The sequence below is a fragment of the Neltuma alba genome, unplaced genomic scaffold (genome assembly GCF_004799145.2).
Source record: "Neltuma alba isolate B1F8T4 unplaced genomic scaffold, ASM479914v2 tig00013281_pilon, whole genome shotgun sequence".
Taxonomy (NCBI): Eukaryota; Viridiplantae; Streptophyta; class Magnoliopsida; order Fabales; family Fabaceae; genus Neltuma; species Neltuma alba.
This window is the reverse complement of record NW_021637569.1, coordinates 37,625-60,464: the sequence shown is the minus strand read 5'-3', so window position 1 is coordinate 60,464 and position 22,840 is coordinate 37,625. Positions and strand designations below refer to the sequence as shown.

General features: G+C 33.3%; 3 protein-coding genes across 3 annotated transcripts; all 3 read right to left on the bottom strand.

The window, feature by feature from the left end:
- Positions 1 to 1,759: 1,759 nt before the first annotated feature.
- LOC114736008 (chitinase 2-like) lies at positions 1,760 to 3,478 on the bottom strand. Its single transcript, XM_028923797.1, has 2 exons — positions 3,093 to 3,478; positions 1,760 to 2,427 (listed from the first exon to the last, which is right to left on the bottom strand). The coding sequence occupies exons 1-2, from the start codon at positions 3,399 to 3,401 to the stop codon at positions 1,822 to 1,824; spliced, it is 915 nt and encodes a 304-aa protein (XP_028779630.1). The 5' UTR covers positions 3,402 to 3,478; the 3' UTR covers positions 1,760 to 1,821.
- A 6,893-nt stretch (positions 3,479 to 10,371) lies between these two features.
- Positions 10,372 to 11,083, bottom strand: LOC114736015 (chitinase 2-like). The gene has a single exon (XM_028923804.1). It carries the CDS (start codon positions 10,948 to 10,950, stop codon positions 10,618 to 10,620), a length of 333 nt encoding a protein of 110 aa, XP_028779637.1. The 5' UTR covers positions 10,951 to 11,083; the 3' UTR covers positions 10,372 to 10,617.
- Positions 11,084 to 17,668: 6,585 nt separating this feature from the next.
- LOC114736010 (chitinase 2-like) lies at positions 17,669 to 19,455 on the bottom strand. The gene is made up of 2 exons (XM_028923800.1): positions 19,114 to 19,455; positions 17,669 to 18,395 (listed from the first exon to the last, which is right to left on the bottom strand). The coding sequence occupies exons 1-2, from the start codon at positions 19,420 to 19,422 to the stop codon at positions 17,793 to 17,795; spliced, it is 912 nt and encodes a 303-aa protein (XP_028779633.1). The 5' UTR covers positions 19,423 to 19,455; the 3' UTR covers positions 17,669 to 17,792.
- Positions 19,456 to 22,840: the final 3,385 nt, after the last annotated feature.

Below are 22,840 nucleotides of genomic sequence, written 5' to 3'. Positions count from 1 at the left end.
ACTAAAGATAGTTAGTAGACAACATAGAATCAATCCCCAGTGGTTGCTAAGTTAAAACCTCTAAAACAAACTTAATATTGATAATTTTAAATAAACTTATTGGTGGGCAAAAATTCAATTCTAAAAAACAGAAGAAGATGTATTAAATTTCAAAATAACTAAATAGTATTGAGATGAAATCATTGATTTTTTAGAAGTTAAGAAGAGCCTATTACTAGTGAAGTACAATCAAATATTCTTATAATTGATGATAGTGATGATAGTGTTTGTCTACTTTTTTTTTTTTTTAGTGAAAGCGTTTATTTGCTTTCAATGAAACTTTTGATGTTAATGTTATTGACTTGTTATGTTTAATGGATGTTTTATATTTTTTGTATGTTGATGGCTATTTAGATATGATGATCTTTTATATTTGTAATTTAATTTTATTCATATTTACATCTTTTATTAATAATTTTATTGGTTTATTTTTATTTTTTTGATAAAATATGTGAGAAATATGAAAAATAAATTTTTTTTTAAAAAAAAGGCTAAAAGCTCACAAGTCAGTCCTGAGCCCATCTACTTAATAACCGGGCTTAGCAAATTTAAGTATGTTTAAAATTTCAACCCTGTAGGATGGGACCGACATGTTTACCAGTTTTACATATGCCGTTTAATTTGTGAGTCTATGAATAAGAAAACCTAAGCACCAATAATGTCTCCTCTCACATCTCGTGATTATTAAATAAATCCCAAAAAGCAAAGGAAAAGAGAAAGGAAAGATGGATTTTAATATTCATTTGTCTCTGAGCAATAAGTCGTTGATCTATTCATGGAGTCAGAATAAATCTTGATTTTAGAATAAAAAGAAAATTTTTTGGTCAAGTTGTCATAATCGCTAACTAGAGTGACCAAGTGGCAAATGACATGGTTAATAAGAGAGGTTCAACAGGTGAGTTAGGAAATATGGCCTTGGGATCACAGGGCAGCTCACGTGTTAGACACACAACTAGGGGTGAGCATTCAGTTTTTCGGTTCGATTATCAGGAATAACTAAATTAACCGAATAATTGAATAGAATAAATTTTAAACACCGAACTAAGACTAATTAACTGAACTAATTGAAACCGAATTAACTAAAATATATATGAAAAGTGATTTTAAATTAAAAATAATAATAAAAAATAATTACAACCATTAATTAATAAATATTTTATCATTCAATGTGATTTATTATAATAATATTTATTATAACCATATTTATTAAATATAAATATATTTAAAGAGTTAACATAAACCCACATATATATTTATTATAATAATATTTATTAAATATAAATATATAATATATTTATTTCGGTTTTTTGGTTATAATTGAAATTTTTTTCTACTAATTGAACCGAACATCAAAACCGAATTGTTCAGAAAAATAAAAACAGAATATATAACTGAAATTGAATTTAGTTTGGTTCGATTTTCGTTTACGGTTCGGTTTTGCACACCTCTATGTGTACCCTAGAAGTTGACAGAAAGTTGAGAGAATATACTATAAGGTCATTAGAGGGGTGAGAGAAAGGCAAGTTTTTGGTGATTATTCTCTAACTCCTCTCTCTGGATTTCTTCTAATGGCAGTACTTCTTCTCCCTTCTGTCCTCCCTGGTGAATTATGTTTCTAGGATATTTTATATTTCTGTGACTGATATTTCTGTACCTGGATTTTTCATTGCAAGCTACTCTTATTATTATTAGAACTTTTTAATAATTATATTATTTATTAGGATACATGTGACAATTATGAGAAATTATACTAACAAGATAGAGACAGCACAAACTAAAGCCTTAATTTGGAGAAGCTAAGAGAGCTTGTGCTTGCTTCTCATAGCGAAAACCATTGGCCTTGGAATCATCAGCAGACCAAACAAAAATGCCATAAAGCTTGTTTTCCCTCTTCAGCTTCTGACACGCAGTGAAGAATCCACCTTCTGGACTTAGCCCTAAATCACTTCCATCTGTTATAAAACTCACCAACACCTTCCCTCCTTCATAATTCCTGCTCTGTGTATTGAAGTAATCTATGAACTGAGACACCGTCGTGCCTTTCGGATACGAATAGAACTGAAAATTGACGTAGTCTATGAGATTCCCATACTTCTTCCACAACGCCAAGTAATGATTCTGAACTTGGACGTTGTTGAAGGGAGCGATTGAAGCAAACTTGATGACTCCGTTGGATTTTAGGGTTTTGATTAGGCGCCCGATGCATTCGGAGAAGGTGTTTGGATCTGAGTTGAAGTGTTCGTAGTCGATGTCGATTCCGTCGAGGTTGTACTGTTTGATTATGCCTGTGAGTGATGAAACTGCGTTGGACACCCATGAATCAATGGAAGATGGGCTAAAATTGGCTGGTTTGTTTCTCACGCTGTCGCCTCCTAGACTTACGGCCACCTGAAACAAATCAAATTTCAGTTTCTACATGCTCTGTTTTTGTGTGTTCAATGATAGGTTTTGATTTTCATGATCCAATCAGCACTGCTCAAATTAAGCAGAGATACAGAGATCTATCTTCTTCTTTTTTTTTACCATGGAACTGAGATCTATCTAAATGGTGAGTTTCTGCAAATCTTACCCAAAGTATTTGTGTTTGTCCAAAATTAGGTCTCTGTGCAAATTTATCTGTTCTTATGATTCATGACACTTTGTTTTTTCAAATTAGAAGGATAGCTAAATGAAGTTATAAGCAGAATAGAGCTGTTAATTTTTCACTTATAATGGAGTTTTTATGCTATAGGACTATAAAACAGTTGACTTTATAACACTTGTTCAAAGAGGCAACATATCTAGTTACTCTTGTAACTTTAAACAAAACAGCTTTAGTTATCATGGCAATCTCTTAATCATTATAAATCCTTAATAGTAGCACTTATTATTTTCAAATTCTGTACAGTATAAGAACCTGCAAATATAATTCAAAAACAAATGAATCATAATTCACAATCAACTGGGTTGACATGTTCTTCAGAAGCTTGATAAAAGAACGAGAGATGTTGGTATATATTCATGAAATTTTTGAAGACAAAAAGGGGAATTCAAATGAAGAACTTAATTGGCACCTTGACATTAGAGTGTTGGGTTTTGATGGAAGAAACTTGGAAGGGGCTAAGATTGCGAGAGTCCCAGAAAACGTTGAATTTGCCGTTGGTGGGAGAAGGAGAAGCAGAGGAATCATAGTCAATGGCGAAGGCGAGAATGAAGTGAAACCGGACATTTGGGTTGATAGGGACATCAGAGAATGTCACATTCTTAAACTCTGCTCCTATGTATTCTTCAAATATGGGTGAGGGGGATTTCTGTGCAGATCCTCCAAGGAGGAAGAACAAGAAGAGAAAAGCTTGAAGGAAGGAGAACCTGGGAACCTCCATATCTTTCAATAATTGAAAGCTGTAGATTTCGGAAACTCCTATCAGTAATTATAGGCACAACCTGAGTGCGCCCATATAATATAGATATATATATATAAATATATGTATATGTGTGTGTATATATATATTTAGAGAGGGAGAAGCACCTAAAGTGGTGGATGATAATCAAGAGCCCACGGGACCACACAGCTTCAATGAGGCGTGCGTTTGACTGTTCTTCAGCTTAGTATTGTTATTGGTTAAATTATTAGTTTTGATCTCTATAATTTTATAGTTTTATAGTCTGAGTTTAATAAATAGTTCCTATACTTTGAATAAGTTTTAATTTTCATACATACACTTAAATTCAGATGAAGTTCTTATGAAATTATATCACCACGGCTAGAGTAATAAGAGCATTTGATTTTTCGTTTGTTATTGAAAAGTAAAGATTGCTATTTAACGACTATCTTTCGACTCCCCTGCCCCAACTTGGTGGTAATCATCAATACAACGGGCGATATATATATATATATATATATATATATATATATAAATATATATATGACCTACCTCCCCTAAGTAGTAATGATGTTCCTGGTCAAAGAAAAAAAACAAGAAGAAGAAATAATGTTCCTCCTTTTCTTTTCTTTATTGTTCAAATTAAATGTGTATAATTTAAATGTATTAATTTCTTTATTTTAAGTTTTAACATTCACATAATACTCCTCCGATCCTTAATATAAGACTTATTTAACTAATTTGATTAGATTAAAAAGTTAGGTAAGTTAGTTAATCATAAAAAAAGTGACACATTTTTTCTAAAACACTATAATCATCTTTTTTAAGACCCCCTCTCCCTCTTCTACTTGATTATGGTTGAGGGAGTATCCATGGGGGTAATTTAGAAAAAATTGATAAATATGAGAAATAGGTCTTATATTTAGGATCAAAACCAACTAAAAAATTGGGTTCTATATTAAGGACCAGAAGAGTATATATTTTCTTTTGAAAAACAATATATTAAGTTTAACTCCTTCAAATTTATTTTAATGTTCTAGATTGGGGTGAGAAGTGAGGAAGATAGAGACGGAAGAAATCTGTGCAAGTAGCCGAACGAAACTATTCAATAATATTCAACAAACACAGCGATCAAATTAAAGCGTGGACCAAACTCATGAGGAATATGTTCTTTGCAAAGATGCAAAGTATGACTTGTACTTCTTTCTTTATTTCTTTTTTTCAACTTTTCCAGTTGGTAATTGGTATCTGGGGCACTACAAACTACTATAACTAATCCGAATCAGAACTGCAGCTGGTAGTTATATAAAATTTTAAGTTAAAAAAGCAAGCATGCAATTTTATAATTGCCATTTGGAAAAAAATAATAACGCTGTAACTTAGAAAATTGAAGGGATCGATGTCCTTCCTTGTGATGTACTAAACTTTTTAATGTTTTAATACATTTGTCTTATTATAAAGACGGAAAACAACTAAAAAATCCAAAAAAAAATGACTGTTAAATTTAAAAATTTTAAATTAAAAATTATTATAAAAATATGTTGTTATTTTTTTCAAGTAGAATCATCTTTTTTTATAAATATAGTAACTAACTCTGATTTAAAATTTTAAAATTTAATAATCATTTTTTTCAGATTTTTTTCAAATATTCAAGGAATTGCCCAAAAAAATCCGTATTGGTGGGAGACGTGGAGAATTGGACGCCCAGAGCCAGTAGAAAAAGACAGAATAATTTTTTTTTTGTGGTACAAAGACAGAATGAATTGATACTATTGAAGTTTTTAGTTAATTTGGATTCAGTTTGACATAGCAGAATTTCACATCCCGCAAAGGGATAAGCATTTGTTGATGCGTACCTTGTCGAGGAAGAGGAAAAAAAGCCTCAGCTAAAAGGAGCAAAACTTGAAAACTATAAAGATGCAATGGGCACAAAAGCATGTAATTGGCACAAAAGCGTTTGTGGGTGTTTGGAAATAAAAAATATTTTTTGACAGATTTTTTTACATATTTATTTTATATATTATAAAATTACGTTTAAAACTATGATTTAGTTTTTACTCAAATACCTTTTTAGAAATTAAAAAAATATTAGCTATTTTTATTAAAAGATTAACGTTGGTTGTTATCGGAAAAGGAAGACATTGTCCTTTTTCTCAACGCTTTTGAAGTAATGTCGGGTTAAATTCTGAATAATTATAACTCTTTAAAAATTTTATTTTAGACGACTGTAACTAGTTAACATCAGTTAACTTTCAAAACATTTCAAAATTTTAGTCAATTCCAAAGCCAAAATAAAATTAAAATTTAAGGATAAAATTATAATAATACCCCTTCTTTTTTAAAAAATAAATATTAATTGTCATAAGAACTTTGTTGGCCGGCGGATTTTTTTTTAAATGTTTCGCAACCTCTAATATAAGTGTTTGTATTTTTTGTGAATTGTCAAATTTTAGTTATAAATTGTTGAATTTTTATTATAAATCGTTGAATTTTACTTGTTCATTTACACTTAAATATTTACATTTAGAGTTGTGAATTCCCTTATGTTTGTTATGAATTGTCAAATTTGGGTTGTAAATCATTGAAGTTTTGTTATAAACATTCGAATTTCACTTCCTTATTCACACCTAAACACTTGTATTTGAAATTGTGAATTCTATTATTTTATTTGTAAATCACCAAATTTTTGTTGTAAATTACTAAAGTTTATTCGTAAATTATTGAATTTCACTCATTCATTTATACTTAGATACTTGTATTTGTTTTGCTATACACTACCTTCAATCTTAATTATAAGATCTTGTTTGTAGACTACAAACGAGGTCTTATAATTAGGACTAAAGGTAGTATATATATATATTTTGCATTATATGACTAAATGATATGATTGGCTTGGTAGCCATATTATTTTTTATATGCTAAGGGATCATAGATTCCAAACTCCCCTTGGCCATCCCTTTTTTTTTTCAAAAAAAAAATCATTTGGCCACTAAAGCTCTGACTTTCGATGCTTGTCACTTGAGCGCTAGTGGCTAGAGCTTCGTTAACAATTAATATTTATCTTTTATAAAAAAATGGAAGAGTATTATTATATTTTATTTTGGTCTAAGGGAGTCAACTGAAATTTTGAAATGTTTTGGGAACTGATTGATATTAATTAGCTACAGTGGTCCTAAAATAAAATCTTCCCTAACTCCTTCGTTGAAATACTTAAAGCTAAAAATGACCCTTAACTCATCAATAATTAATACCATCATGATTTTAAAATTTAAGATGATATTTTAGAGAAATTAACACATTTTTGACAAATAACTAATTTAATTATTTTTTTTAATTTACCTAAATTAATTAAATAAATCTTATATTAAAAATAGAAATTAGTATCACACGTCCCAATTGGCAAGGGAGTGCTTGATTTGAAAGGAGCAATTGTTAATTAGCATTATTATTGCATAGGAAAAAATAGTTAGGCATCTTACGCAGGTCCCAATGTCGTATGAGTCTAACAAGTAAAGATATTCTGTGAGCGGAAGCAAACCTAAGCCCCAGTAGTACCGTCTGCCTCTCACATGTCGCACACCAAGTATCTCCCACTCGTGATTATTAAACAAACCCCAAAAAGCAGACGAAAGGAGAAAAGGAAGGATGCAATGCCCAATAATATAACTCCTTAGTCATGAATATATTTACGCAGAAACACACACACATATGTATAAGATATATGCATGTAGAAGTAGATACATAATACTATCTCTGTTCTTAATTATAAGAGGTAGTTGACTAATTTAAGAAGATTAAAAAATAAGCTAAATTAGTTATTTGTAATAAATAGGTATTATATTTACTAAAATATCTTTGCTAATCAAATGTGTTAGTTAGAACCACCATTATTAGAAAAATTACCTTAGAAACAAATGCATAAATATAAAAAACAAAGTGGATTGGGGTCTTATATTTACAACCAAAATAAAAATCAAACAGGGTCTCGTATTAAGGACCAGAGGTAGTAATATTTCTGGTCCTAAATGTAAGACTTATTTGATAATACTACCTCTAGTCCTTAATATGAGACCCTATTTGACTTTTATTTTGGTCCTAAATATAAGACCCCAATTCACTTTGTCTCTCATATTTATACATTTTTTCAAAGTAGTAACCCTTCTAACAATGATAGTTCCAGTCAATATATTTGATTAGCAAGGATATTTTAGGAAAGACAACACTTATTTATGACAAATAACTAACTCAACTCACTTCCTTAATCTCCTCAAATTAGTTAACTGACTCTTATAATTAGGACTAGAGGTAGTATAAATTACAAATAAAATAGGTCTTATTTAGTTATTGAATTGAAAGGGTTTATATATTTAACATAAATATACAAACACATATACCCACAGCATAAATTATAAATAAAATAGGCCTTTTATTAAGTATTGAAAAAGTATATAGGTGTTTAACATAAATATACACACATATACTCACAACAAAGCCCTTAGTTTGAAGTCGCTAAAAGGGCTTGTGACTGTTTCTCATAACGAAAACCATTAGCCATGGAATCATCAGCAGACCAAACAAAAATCCCATGAAGCTTTTGTTCACTCTGGAGCCTATGACAAGCTGTGAAGAATCCACCTTCTGGACCTAACCCTCCACTTCCACTACTTATAAAACTCACCAAAACCTTCCCTCCTTCATAGTTCTTCAGCTTAGTGTTGTTATTATATTAGTCATTATAGTTTTGTTGAATTTTGATTTTGATCTCTTTAATTTTAAATTATTGGTTTTGATCTTTATAATTTTATAGTTTTATAGTTTGAATTTAACAAATAGTTCCTATACTTTGAACAAGTTTCAGTTTTGATACATATACTTAAATTCAGATTAAAATTCTTATGAAATTATAGCACCACAGCTGGAGTAATACGTGCATTTGATTTTTCATTTGTTATTGAAAAGTAAAAGATTGCTATTTCATCACTATCTTTCAACTTTCTTGCCCCAGCTTGGTGGTAATCATCAATACAACGGGCGATATGTGTGTGTGTGTGTGTGTGTGTGTGTCGTTGGACCTACCTCGTTTAAGGAGTAATAATGTTCCTCCTTTTCTTTTCTTTATTGTTCAAATCAAATGCGTATAATTTAAATGTATTAATTTCTTTATTTTAAGTTTTAACATTCACATAATATATATTTTCTTTTGAAAAACAATATATTAAGTTTAAGCCCTTCGAATTTATTTTGACATTTTAGATTGGGGTGAGAAGTGAGGAAGATAAAGATAGAAGAAATTTGTGCAAGTAGCTGAACCAAACAATTCAATAATACTATATCCGATTCTAATTATAAGATTTTTTTTGTAAGGGTTTTATAATAAAACCAGAGATAGTATTCAACAAATACAGCGATCAAATTAAAGTGTGTGGACCAAACTCATGAGGAATATGTTCTCTGCAAGGACGAAAAGTATGACTTATGCTTCTTTCTTTATTTCTTTCTTTTCTTTTTCAACTTTTCCATTTGGTATCCGTGGAACTACTAACTATTATGACTAATCCCAATCAGAACAGTAGCTGGTAGTTATATAAAATTTAAAGTTAAGTTAAAGAAGCAATGCAAATTTATATTAACGTTATAACTTAGAAAATTGAAGGGATCGATGTTCTTCCTCATGATGTACTGAACTTTATAATATTTTAATACATTTGTCTTATCATAAAGAGGGAAAACATCTACCATTCATCAATCATTATTCAAGGAATTGTCCCAAAAAAAAAATCAATATTGGTGGGAGACATGGAGAATTAGAGGCCTATTAATAGTCAGTAGCAAAAGACAGAATGAATTGATATTTATTGAAGTTTTAGCTAATTTGAGTTTAGTGTGAAATGACAGAATTTCACGTCCTGGAGAGGGATAAGCATCTGTTCATACGTACCTTAACGACGAAGAAGAAGAAGAAAGCCTAAGAGAAGCAAAACTTGAGAACTGGGAAGCTACAGATGTAATTAGCACAAAATGTTAGACATGATAGAGAACAATATTAGCTATTTTCGTTAAAAGACTAACGTTGGTTGTTAACGGAAAAGGAAGGAATTGTTCATTTTTTAACACTTTTGAAGTAATGTGGACTTAGGGAGAAAAAATTCCTAAATAATCATAACTTCTTTGTGAAATACTTAAAGCCAAAAGTGATCTTAACTCATCAATAATTAATAATATCATGATTTAAGAGGATAGTTTAAAGAAATTACGCATATTTTTTGACAAGTTAATAATTTAATTATTTTTATTAATTTACCTAAATTAATTAACCAGATTTTATATTAGAGATAGAAACCAGTATTAGTATTATTACACATGTTCCAATTGGCAAGGAAGAGCTTGATTCGAAAGGAGCGCGGTTGTTAGCATTATTGTATGTAAAATAGTTAGGCATCTCATCACGCAGATCCCAATGTTGCATAAGTCTAATAAATAAAGATATTCTATGAATGGAACCAAACCTAAGCACCAATAATATTGTCTTCCTCTCACATGTCGCACATCAAATATCTCCCACCCGTGATTATTAAACAAATCCCAAAAAGCAGACGAAAGGAGGAAAGGAAGGATCCAACGCCCAATAATATAACTCCTTAATCATAAATATATTTGCGCAGACACACACACATGTATAAGATATATACATGTAGCAGTGGGTACATAATACTACCTCCTTTCCTAATTATAAGAATTTCTAATTATAAGAACTAATTGACTAATTTGAGAAGATTAAAAAAATAAGTTAAGTTAGTTATTTGTAATAAATAAGTATTGTATTTACTAAAATATCCTCGCTAATCAAGTGTGTTGGCTAGAACTACCATTATTAGAAGGACTATCTTGGGAACAAATATATAAATATTAGGGATAAAATGGATTGGGATCTTATATTAGGGATCTTATATTAGCAGGATGAAATTTGCGAACTCCCAGTCATTAAAAAAGCTTTCATTAGTTACCATAGCAATCTACATAATCATGGTCAGTCCATAACAGTGGAAATTATTTTCAAGATTTTGTACAATATAAGAACCCACGGATATAATTTTTTTAAAAAAAAAGTGAATCACAATTCACAATCAATTGGGACGACATGTTCTTCATAAGCTTGATAAAAGAACGAGAGGTGTTAGTATCTATTCATGAAATTTTTGAAGACAAAAAAGGGAATTCACATGAAGCACTTAATTGGCACCTTAACATTGGAGTGTTGGGTTTTGATGGAAGAAACTTGAAAGGGGCTAAGATTGCCAGAGTCCCAGAAAACGTTGAATTTGCCGTTGGTGGGAGAAGGAGAAGCAGAGGAATCATAGTCAATGGCGAAGGAGAGAATGAAGTGAAACCGGACATTTGGGTTGATGGGGACATCAGAGAATTTCACATTCTTAAACTTTGCTCCTATGTATTCTCCAAATATGCGAGAGTGGGATTTCTGTGCAGACCCCCCAAGAAGGAAGAGCAAGAAGAGAAAAGCTCGAAGGAAGCAGAGCTTGGGAATCTCCATGCCTTTCTTTCAATAATTGAAAGCTGGAGATTTCAGAATAAGATACATAGAGAGATCAATATCACCAAAATTGTGGATAATAATTAATACCCCACGATACTGCAGATGTACGGCGTTTGATTTTTCTTTTGTTGTTGAAAAGTAAACGATGGCTATTTGGCCCCTATTGTTGAACTTTCCCGGCCAAACTTGGTGGTAATCATCAATACAACAGGCGAGATATGTTATATACATATATATATATATATATATATATAAAGTTGGACCTACCCCCTTAGACCACGAATTATGTTTCTCTTCTTTTTCCTTTTCTTTTTTTTAAATGTGTTTATTTATTTAAGTTTTAACATTCACATTAAAAAAAAAACAAATATCAAACTTTATTCCTTTAAATTTATCTTTAACATTTTGAACTTTATTTGTGATACTACTAACCATCATGACTAATCTAGACCAGGACTATAAATTGTTTATTTATAAACTTTTGTTTAAAATTAAAGAAGTAAGGATCCATTTTTACCATTTAAAAAATATAACTGTGTGATAACTAAGAAAATTAAGAAATTGCCCTGCATAGCGATAAGCATCGGTCTGTTGATACCTTGAGAAAGAAGAAGCGGAAGAAAAACAAGCATGAAGGAAGAAAAACTTGAGAACTTGGAAGCCATAGATGTAATTGGCGCAAAGGGAGATTATTATGTTGATATAATTAATAATCAATACTTCACAATTCACATATCCCAATTGGACCAAAGGTCAGCATTATTGTATAGAAAATAATCAGCCACCCCACTATCATATCCCATTTAATTTGTGAGTCTGTGAATAAGACAACCTAAGCACCAATAATGTTTGCCTCTCACCACGTCTCGTGGTTATTAAATAAATCCCAAAAAGCAAAGGAAAAGAGAAAGGAAAGATGGATTTTAATATTCATTTGTCTCTGACCAGTAAGTCGTTGATTTATTAAGGGAGTCAGAATAAATCTCGATTTTAGAATCAAAAGAAAAAAACTTTGGTCAAGTTGTCATAATCGCTGACCAGAATGACCAAGTGGCAAATGACGTGGTTAATGAGAGAGGTTCAATGAGTGAGTCAACAAATATGGCCTTGGATCACGGCCCAGCTCACGTGTTAGACACGTAGCCTAGAAGTTGAAGGAAAGTTGAGAGAATATATTATAAGGTCCTTAGAAGGGTGAGAGAAAGGCGGGTTTTTGGTGATTATTCTCTAACTCCTCCGTCTGGATTTCTTCTTCTGGCAGTACTTCTTCTTCCTTTTGTCCTCTCTGGTGAATTCTGTTTCTAGGATCTTTTATATTTTTGTGACTGATATTTCTATATCTGGATTGTTCATTTGTAGACCTTCATATACATCCAATATTAATAATATATTCAGATTTCTGGTCCATTATTTGTTATAGCTGCTTACTTTACTGTTGAATTATTAGAACATAAAATATTTTGGTGCTCTCATTAAGAATGGAGCTCCAGAACTATACCATGGCAGAGGGAACAAGGTTTAAAGATCTACAGGCTGAGATGAAGACAATGACTGAATATGTGGGTCAAATGGAGACCGCCATGCGGGAACGAATGGATGGGCTCAAATCACATACGAAACAACGCTTCCATAGATTGGAGTATGCCTTGGAAGTTCTACTAAGAGCTTTGAACCTGCATTTTGATAACTTCGAAGCTGCCATTGGATCTCTGGGTTGAACCATCCCGTCTTCCCATCAAGAGCGAGGGGGAGAAGGATCAAGCTGGTGTAGTTCATTACAGTCACTGAAGCACATTAAGCTAGATTTTTCAAAATTTAGTAGCACGGATCCCACGACGTGCATATTTAAAGCAGAATAGTACTGTGCTTACTATTAAACCCTAAATTTTCAACAGGTGAGCGTTACGTTCATCAATTTTGAAGGGGACATCATTCCTTGGTTTCAGATGTTACACAAACTGAAGGTGATCATGGATTGGAATTCGTTGCCAAGGGCAATAAAGGATGAGCTCAGCCCCTCACCTTATGATCAACTTAGGGTTAGATTGTTCAAATTAATGCAAATATATTCAAGGGAAGAACATTGCCGAGAGTTTCTAGTGTTGGCTAATAGAACGAAAGGGGTGTCAGGGGAAGCACTTTTGGACTGTTTCACAGGAGGACTCAAACTTGAGATGAGACGTGATGTGGTGACCCAAAAACCTAGTAACCTTCTCAGCGCCACAAAGCTCACCAAAATTTTTTATGTGAAGGTTGGCCCAAACCCGGGATCTTCCAAACTGATAGGCCCAAGTTGGAATATAAGCAGAGTAACGAGTAAGGGATATGAAAGTACCACTACTCTTTTATCTGGGGTAAACTTGACCCTAAAATCATCTCTGCTGCCTTTGTTGTCTACACCTACTTCCAAACCTTTGGCTCTAGTGAAAAAGATGACATCTGTTGACATGTTGGTATAGAGGGAGAAAGGGTTGTGCTACACCTATGGCGAAAAATTCTCTCCCATACATCCCCCTCCAAATCGACAATGTATGATTCTTGAATACGACGAAGGGGATGAATTAACGGGAACCGAGGCAAATCCATTGGAAGGGGAAGTGAACAATTTATCACCTCTCTTTACAAGCATATCAAGGTTGACAGGGCAAGGTGACAATTTGGTTTGAGGGATCCATCAATAGCACGATTGTACAAATTATGCTGGACGGGGGTAGTTCAGATAGTTTTATACATCCCCGCATATCTTAGCATCTATCCCTACAGGTTAAAACAGTGAAAAACATTAAAGTGATAATTAGCAATGGCTATGCGATGAAAGGTGAAGGGGTCATTAGGGACTTGCGGTTACAGAAACAGGGCCACACCTTAGGTATGCCAGCTTATGTACTACCCATTGTAGGGTTGGATGTGGTAATAGGAGCTTCATGGCTAGCTACCTTGGGGCCATATATAGCTGACTACACTATTGGTTAGGCTAAGATTAAGTTCTTTAATGATGGCAAATTCATCATGTTTCTGGGACTCACTCACCCCTACATTAACCAAGCAGAGCTACACCAATTACAACAATTGGTAAATATTGAGGTGGTGTCTGAATGCTTCATGCTATAATTAGATACGAATGAGAGCAGCAATACTGAGGCAACACTATTTCTGGAGGAGTTACCTAATGACCTAAGGGCCATACTAAACCAATATATACAAGTCTTTTAGAATCCCAAGGGGTAACTACTACCACAAGATCATGAACACCAGATTTGTCTAGAACCAAGAACAGGGTTAGCAAAAGTTCGACCATACAGATACCCAATTTAGCCAGAAAGCATAGATTAAGAAAATAGCTGAGGAACTACTACAAGAGGGTCTGATTCAGCAAAGTTGAAGTCCTTTTCAAGCCCCATTCATCCTAATTAAGAAGAAGGATGGTGCCTGGTGATTTTGTGTTGATTACAAGGCATTAAACGTAATCACAGTTAAAGATTCTTTCCTAATGCCTACTGTGGATAAGTTTTTGGATGAGTTGTGAAGCTCAGCCTACTATTCCAAGTTGGATTTATGAGCGGCTATCATCAAATTCTAAGATGTACAGAAGATAGGGAGAAGATGGTATTCATGACTTATTAAGGGTTGTATGAATGGTTGATCATACCATTTAGTCTCACAAATGAGCCAGCTACATTTTAGGCACTAATGAATTTTGTTTTTTTTACCATTTCTAACAAAATTTGTCTAATTTTCTTTGATGATATACTTATTTACAGTACCACGTGACAATAATAGTTACTACATGTGGGTACTCTAAGGGTAATGGCAAAATAACAGTTATTCATAAAACTTTCTAAATGCTCATTTGGTTGCACACGGGTTGAATACTTGGGCCACCTAATTTCAACTAAAGGAGTGGATGTAGACTCCACTAAGGTGGAAGCCATCAAACACTGGCCAGTACCATGTACAGTTACCTAGTTAAGAGGATTCCTAAGGTTATCTAGCTACTATCGATGTTTTAGCAGAGGGTAGGTAGAGCTTGCTAGCCCTCTCACTAAACTTCTACATAAAGACATATTCATTTGGTCACTAGAAGCTCAGACGGCTCTTGACTGACTTAAGCTGGCCCTAACACACGTTCCAATGTTGGTTTTGCTGGATTTCTCTCAACCATTCATTTTAGAAATATATGCATCAAGGAAAGGCATAGGGGCAGTGCTAAGTCAAAATGGGCACCCATTGCTTATTTCTTGAAACAAATATCTCCTAGGATGCAGGGTTAGTCTTCTTATGTGAGGGAATTGTTTACCATTACTCAAGCAGTTGCAAAGTTTCAACATTACTTAATTGATCAACGCTTCATCATTAAGACTGATTAGGAAAGCTTGAAATATTTGTGTGGACAAGCTATGTAGACACCTGAGCAAGAGGCCCATCTCCCCAAGTTAATAAGCTACGATTATACCATTAAGTATAAGCTAGGGAAAACAAATGCAGCAGCCAACGTGCTGTCCCCAATCACATGTTTTGCCATGGTACATGTCACCTCTTCTCTCATTGATGAAATCATGGCCGTTGCAAAACAATCGACAACCATCTAGCATCATGTCGCCCAGTTTCATCAATCCCCTGTTGCTGGGTATGTTCCACTTGATGACTTTTTGCGCTAGAATAGTCATCTAGTAGTACTACCTAATTGCCCTGAGCTCATTCAGAAGATTTTGATTAAATTCCATTCGTCGCCTTTGGGGGGTCATGTAGGTATATTGTGCACTCTTTAGCAAGTGACTGCTCATTTTTATTTTTATTGGCCCAATATGGGGGAGGATGTGAAGGATTTTGTCCAAAAGTGTGTAGTGTGCCAGTGAGCTAAATCCATTCAAGTGTACCCTGTAGGTTTGTTATCTCCTCTTCCAGTGCCCTAACAGATATGGGAAGACATTTCAATTAATTTTTATTGTGGTGCTCCCCCTGGTGTAGGGTTTCACTGTGATCTTTGTGGTAATTGATCGACTATCAAAATATGCTCATTTTGTGCCCTTGAAGACTGATTACAATGGTGCTCAGGTTGTTAATGCTTTCCTTCATTCTGTAGTGAAACTCTATGGGTTTCCCAAGACGATAGTTTTTGACAAGGATAAGGTATTCCTTAGTATGTTCTGGAAACACCTCATGAAGTTGCATGGTACACTATTACACATGAGTTCTACCTACCATCCTCAATCAGATGGCCAAACTAAGGTCCTAAACAAATGCTTGGAAATGTATTTAAGATATTATGTGTTTGATTATCTTAGACACTGGCTTGATTATCTTCCTTGGACAGACTATTGGCATAATATAGCTTTTCATATGACCATCAGAATGACTCCATTTAAGGCTGTCTATAGGCGCGATCCACCCATGCTCCTCCTGGTTGGTTATTCAGTTGATATGCCACTGGATTTAGCAAAAAACTTACAATTGAGGGATCAGTTGCTGACTAGACTGAAACAAAATCTAATAAAGGCACAAGATTGTATGAAGAAATTTACATATGCTAAACGAATAGAGGGCCATTTTGATGTTGGTGATTTTGTTTTTGTAAAATTGCAACCTTATAAGCAGTACTCAATCGCAATTAGTAAGCATCAGAAGCTCGTCATGCGTTATTTTGGTCCTTTTCCAATTGTGTGAAAAGTTGGCATGGTGGCTTACAAACTTCAACTTCTGGCATATGCTTGTATTCACTTCGTCTTCCATGTCTTGTTGCTCAAGAAATATGAAGGCCCTAATATTTCCCCATATGTTTCTCCGCCTTTACTCATTGAACTAAGGGTCCCATTGCACAACCTTTATCATTTTTTGATGTTCGTACTGTATTGAAAGATGACCACTAGGTCCCTCAGGTTTTGGTTACTTGGGATGGCTTACCAGCGGCCATGTGGGAGTATGTTTCAGAATTACAACAACTCTACCCCCATTTTGACCTTGGGGACAAGGTCCCTCTCCATCAGGGGGTAATGTCATAATAGCTGACCAAAATGACCAAGTGGAAAATGACGTGGTTAATGAGAGGGGTCCAACGTACTAGTCAGCAAATATGGCCTTGGGACCACGACACAGCTCATGTGTTAGATATGCAACCTGAAAGTTGAAGGAAAATTGAGAGAATATAAGGTCGTTAGAGGGGTGAGAGCAAGGCAGGGTTTTGGTGATTATTTTCTAACTCCTCCCTCTAGATTTCTCTCTTTTGGCAGTACTTCTTCCTCCTTCTGTCCCCTCTAGTGAGTTTTGTTTATGAGATCTTTTATATTTCTGCGATTGATATTTCTGTATCTGGATTGTTTGTTTGTAAATGTTCATATACGCCAATATTAATAATATATCCAGATTTCTAGTTCACTATTTGTTATTGCTATTTGCTTTATTATTGAATTATTAGAACATAACACAAGTTACTCATATCCATTATACTAAGTTCTTCAATCACACGTATACTCATGTGTCTTTTTTTGTTTAATATGAATCTATAATTAAATGCTATTAAATGTTAATATTTAAAAAATAGGACATAAGATTATGTATAATTAGAGAATTTGACATAATGAATATAAGGAACTTAACGTAGGTATCATCCGAGTCAAAAAGCTCAGGTCCACTCTTAACCCAATGCAAAATCTTTTTAGAATACTTAAAGAGTCCAATATGCCCAACAATATAACCCATTTATCATAACTCTATTTATGGAGAGAAAGGTACATGTACGTACACACACACACTCATTAATACGAACACAGATGTAAGATATAGCTAATGTAGCAGCAGATACATAATACGCATGATAAATATAGATACACAAAACAAAGCCCTTAGTTTGAAGTCGCTAAAAGGGATTGTGACTGTTTCTCATAACGAAAACCATTAGCCATGGAATCATCAGCAGACCAAACAAAGATCCCATGAAGCTTTTGTTCGCTCTTAAGCCTCTGACAAGCTGTGAAGAATCCACCTCCTGGAGTTAACCCTCCACTTTCATTACTTATAAAACTCACCAAAACCTTCCCTCCTTCGTAATTCTTGCTCTGTGTGTTAAAGTAATCAATGAACTGAGACACGCTCGTTCCTTTATCATATGCATAGAATTGGAAGTTGACGTAATCTATGAGGTTCCCATACTTGTTCCATAACGCCTTGTAATGGCTCTGAACTTGGGGATCGTCGTATGGAGCGATGGAAGCGAACTTGATGACTCCGTTGGATTTTAGGGTTTTGATTAGGCGCCCGATGCATTCAGAGAAGGTGTTTGGATCTGAGTTGAAGTGTTCGTAGTCGATGTCGATTCCGTCGAGGTTGTACTGTTTGATTATGGCTGTGAGTGATGAAACTGCGTTGGACACCCATGAATCAATGGAAGATGGGCTAAATTTGGCTGGTTTGTTTCCCACGCTGTCACCTCCTAGACTTACGGCCACCTGAAACAAATCAAATTTCAGTTTCTCCATGCTCTATTTTTGTGTGTTCAATGATAGGTTTTCATGATCCAATCAGTACTGCTCAAATTAAGCGGAGATACTGAGATCTATCTTTTTTTTCTTTTTCTTGGACCATGGAACTGAGATCTCTCTAAATGGTGAGTTTCTGCAAATCTCACCCAAAGTATTTGGGTTTGTCCAAAGTTAGCTCTCTGTGCAAATTGGTCTGTTCTTGTGATTCATGACACTTTTTTTTTTTAAATAATTAGAAGGATAGCTAGATGAAGCTATAAGCAGAATCGAGCTGGTAATGTTTCACTCATAATGGAGTTTTTATGCTATTGGACCATAAAACAGTTGACTTTATAACACTTGTTCAAAGAGGCAACATATCCAGTTGCTCTTGTAAATTCAAACAAAATAGCTTTAGTTATCATGGCAATCTCTTAATCATTATAAATCCTTAATAATAGCACTTGTTATTTTCAAATTGTGTACAGTATGAGAACCCACAGATATAATTAAAAAACAAATGAATCACGGTTCGCAATCAATTGAGACATGTATATACTCCTCCGGTCCTAAATACAAGACCCTTATACACAGTAGTATAAGGGTCTTATATTTAGGACCAGAGGAGTACTTGATATAAGAATGAGAGATTCATGAAATTTTTGAAGACAAAAAAGAGAATTCAAATGAAGAATTTAATTAGCACCTTGACATTAGAGTGTTGGGATTTGATGGAAGAAACTTGGGAGGGGCTAAGATTGCCAGAGTCCCAGAAAACGTTGAATTTGCCGTTGGTAGGAGAAGGAGAAGCAGAGGAATCATAGTCAATGGCGAAGGAGAGAATGAAGTGAAACTGGACATTGGGGTTGATAGGGACATCGGAGAATTTCACATTCTTAAACTCTGCTCCTATGTATTCTCCAAATATGCCTGAGGAGGATGTTTGTGCAGATCCCCCAAGAAGGAAGAACAAGAACAGAAAAGCTTGAACGAAGCAGAAGTTGGGAGCCTCCATGCCTTTCTTTCAATAATTGAGAGCTGTAGATTTCAGAAACTCCTATCACTAATTATAGGCACAACCAGAGTGCGCCCATACAATGTAGATATACATATGTATGTATGTATATAGAGAGAGAGAGAGAGATTGGTATCACCTAAAGTGGTGGATAATAATCAAGATCCCACGGGACCACACAGCTTCAGTGAGACGTGCGTTTGGCTTTTCTTTGGCTTAGTATTATTATTTTTAGTCCTTATAATTTTATTGAATTTTGATTTTACTCTCCTTAGTTTTAACTTGTTAGTTTTGATCTCTATAATTTTATAGCTTCATAGTTTGAGTTTAACAAATAGTTCCTATACTTTGAACAAATTTCAGTTTTGATACATATTCTTAACTTCGGATTAAGTTCTTATGAAATTATAACACCATAGCCAGAGTAATAAATGCATTTGATTTTTCATTTGTTATTGAAAAGCAAAATATTGCTATTTCAGCACAGTCTTTCAACTTTCTTGCCCCAACTTGGTGGTAATCATCAATATAAGGGTCGATATATATGTGTGTGCGTGCGTGTGTGTATGACCTACCTCCTCTAAGTAGTAACGATGTTCCTGGTCAAAAAGAAGTATTAATAATGCTCCTCCTTTTCTTTTCTTTTCTTTATTGTTCAATTCAAATCAAATGTGTATAATTTAAATGCATTAATTTCTCTATTTTAAGTTTTGAAATTCACATAATACTACCTCTGGTCCTAATTATAAGAGCCAGTTGACTAATTTGAGAAGATTAAGGATGTAAGTTGAGTTAGTTAATTGTCCTAAATAGGTGTTGTCATTCCTCAAATATCCTTGCTAATCAAGTATATTAACTAGAACTATAATTATTAGAAGGACTATCTTGAAAAAAATTGAGTAAATATGAGAGACAAAGTGGATTGGGGTCTTATATTTAGGATCAAAATAAAAGTCAACCAGGGTCTTATACTAAGGATTGGAGGTAGTATATATTTTGTTTTGAAAAACAACATATTAAGTCTAAGTCCTTCGAATTTATTTTAATATTTTAGACTGGGGTGAGAAGTGAGGAAGATAGAGATAGAAGAAATCTGTGCAAGCAGCGGAGCCGAACTATTCAATAATATTCAACAAATACAGCGATCAAATTAAAGAGTGTGGACCAAACACGTGAGGAATATGTTACCTGGAAGGATGCAAATTGCAAAGTATGACTTATACTTTTTTCTTTATTTCTTTATTTCTTTTTCTTTTTTCAACTTTTCCAGCTGGTATTGGGGGGACTACAAACTATTATGACTAATCCCAATCAGAACTGTAGCTGCTAGTTACATAAAATTTTAAGTTAAACGAAGCAAGCAGGCAATTTTATAATTGCCATTTAAAAAAGAAAATAATAACGTTGTAACTTAGAAAACTGAAGGGATCGATGTCCTTCCTCAGGATGTACTAAACTTTTTGATATTTTAATACATTTCTCTTATTATAAAGAGGGAAAATAATTAGAAAAAATCTCTAAAAAATGACAGTTGAATTTTAAAATTTTAAATAATAAATTACTATAAAAATATGTTGTTATTTTTTTTATAAATATAATAACCAATATTAATTTAAAATTTTAAAATTTAATAGACATTTTTTTTTAGATTTTCTCAAATATTCAAGGAATCGTCCAAAAAAATGGGCATTGGTGGGAGACGTGGAGAATTAGAGGCCTAGTAGTCAATAGAAAAAGACAGAATGAATTGATATTATTGAAGTTTTAGTTAATTTGGGTTGAGTGTGACACGACAGAATTTCATATCCAGCAAAGGGATACGCATCTGTTGATGCGTGCCTGACGAGGAGGAAGAAGAAAGCCCAAGCTAAAAGAAGCAAAACTTGAGAACTGAGAAGCTACAGATGTTGGATCCGGATTGGTGGTGAAAAAAATAGTTTATTTTTAATTTGACTTTTATAAAAGTAAGATTGGGTAAGATGAATTGTATTTGGATTAAAGTTTAAAAAATTAGTTTGTAAAAGTGAGATTAATAAAAAGTTGTTTGGATTATGATTGAATAAAAATAAGTATGTTTGTAAAATTACCAAAATGAGTATGACTTTTAATAAATAATGAAATATGATTAAAAAATGATTTTACATAATACAACGAATTTAAATTAATTTAATATGAAGAAGTGAAATTTAAGGAGTGAATTAAATTTTAAAACTTTAGAGAAATCATAAAAAATATTTTAAATATAAAGTGAAACATGATTAAAAAAATAAATTTGCATAATACAATGAATTTAAATTAATTTAATATAAAGAAGTGAAATTTAATGAGTGAATTAAATTTGAAAAATTAGAGAAATAAAAAAAATTATTGCAAATATAAAGCGAAACATAATTTGAATGAAAAAAAATGTTTTGAATCCCAGTTCATTGTATTGTGACAAGTGAAACGAAATAATATCACATAATTAATTAATTGATAAACTATGGATAATTTGGTCTCTAATCGCATCACGGACGCGATTCATATGCGATGAAGACTATGATGTTACATTTGAAGATGATAGTTGACCAACTTCAGCCTAATCATGCTCACCAAGTATATCACCATTTTCAGCTTCTACGAAAATGGTGTCAGAGCTTAAATGTCTCCTTATAAGGTTATGAATGGCCATTGTTGCACAAACCATGTACACTTGAGTTTGGAAGTCGTAACTACACATATTTCATAAGATTTGTAATCTATTCTTTCAAACACTGAATGTTCTTTCTATTATGCATCTTAAACTGGAATGATAATAATTGAAGGTTTTGTCACTATTTCAAAATCCTACTTGTCGTCAGAATTTTGGAAGATGGTAGCGCTCATATCTGTATAGACCATGGTATCCATTTGGTGCTGGATATCCCGCATCAACCAAGTAATATTTCCCTAATAATTTGTGAAACAATTTGTGACATTGTAAAATGAATAAAAATATAAAATAATTAAAAATTAGCTTAATTGAAACTTATAAATATATACCTGGAGGTGGATGAGGGAAATTTAGAGATGAATTTGTAATAGCATTGTCAAATACATGAGCATCATGTGCAGATCCCTCCCATCCTGCCAACACAAAAGTGAAACACATATTCCCATCACATGCAGCTATGACATTTTGTGTTAGAATTCCCTTTCTGGCAATAAATTTGTCTCGTTTTGCAGTAGGGACAACACACGGTATATGAGTGTCATCAATTGTTCCAATTGCGTCCTTAAAAAAATGGATACTGATGGGGATCATTCTCAATTTTTCTATGGGTTGTAGGATCTACAGGTTGAATAAGTCTACTTGATAGATTAAGGCAAGCTTGCAGTACATTATGAAACAGTCTACTTACAGTTTCCCCTAAACGTTGAAATCGTTCTAGGATCATCC

What these genes read in the sequence shown, in the direction of transcription:
- LOC114736008 (XM_028923797.1), bottom strand. Translation starts at nt 3,401, where the DNA reads ATGGAGGTTCCCAGGTTCTCCTTCCTTCAAGCTTTTCTCTTCTTGTTC. An exon ending in CCCAACACTCTAATGTCAAG is followed by an intron (nt 2,428 to 3,092) that starts GTGCCAATTAAG and finishes GATTTGTTTCAG; the next exon opens with GTGGCCGTAAGTCTAGGAGG.
- LOC114736015 (XM_028923804.1), bottom strand. Translation starts at nt 10,950, where the DNA reads ATGGAGATTCCCAAGCTCTGCTTCCTTCGAGCTTTTCTCTTCTTGCTC.
- LOC114736010 (XM_028923800.1), bottom strand. Translation starts at nt 19,422, where the DNA reads ATGGAGGCTCCCAACTTCTGCTTCGTTCAAGCTTTTCTGTTCTTGTTC. An exon ending in CCCAACACTCTAATGTCAAG is followed by an intron (nt 18,396 to 19,113) that starts GTGCTAATTAAA and finishes GATTTGTTTCAG; the next exon opens with GTGGCCGTAAGTCTAGGAGG.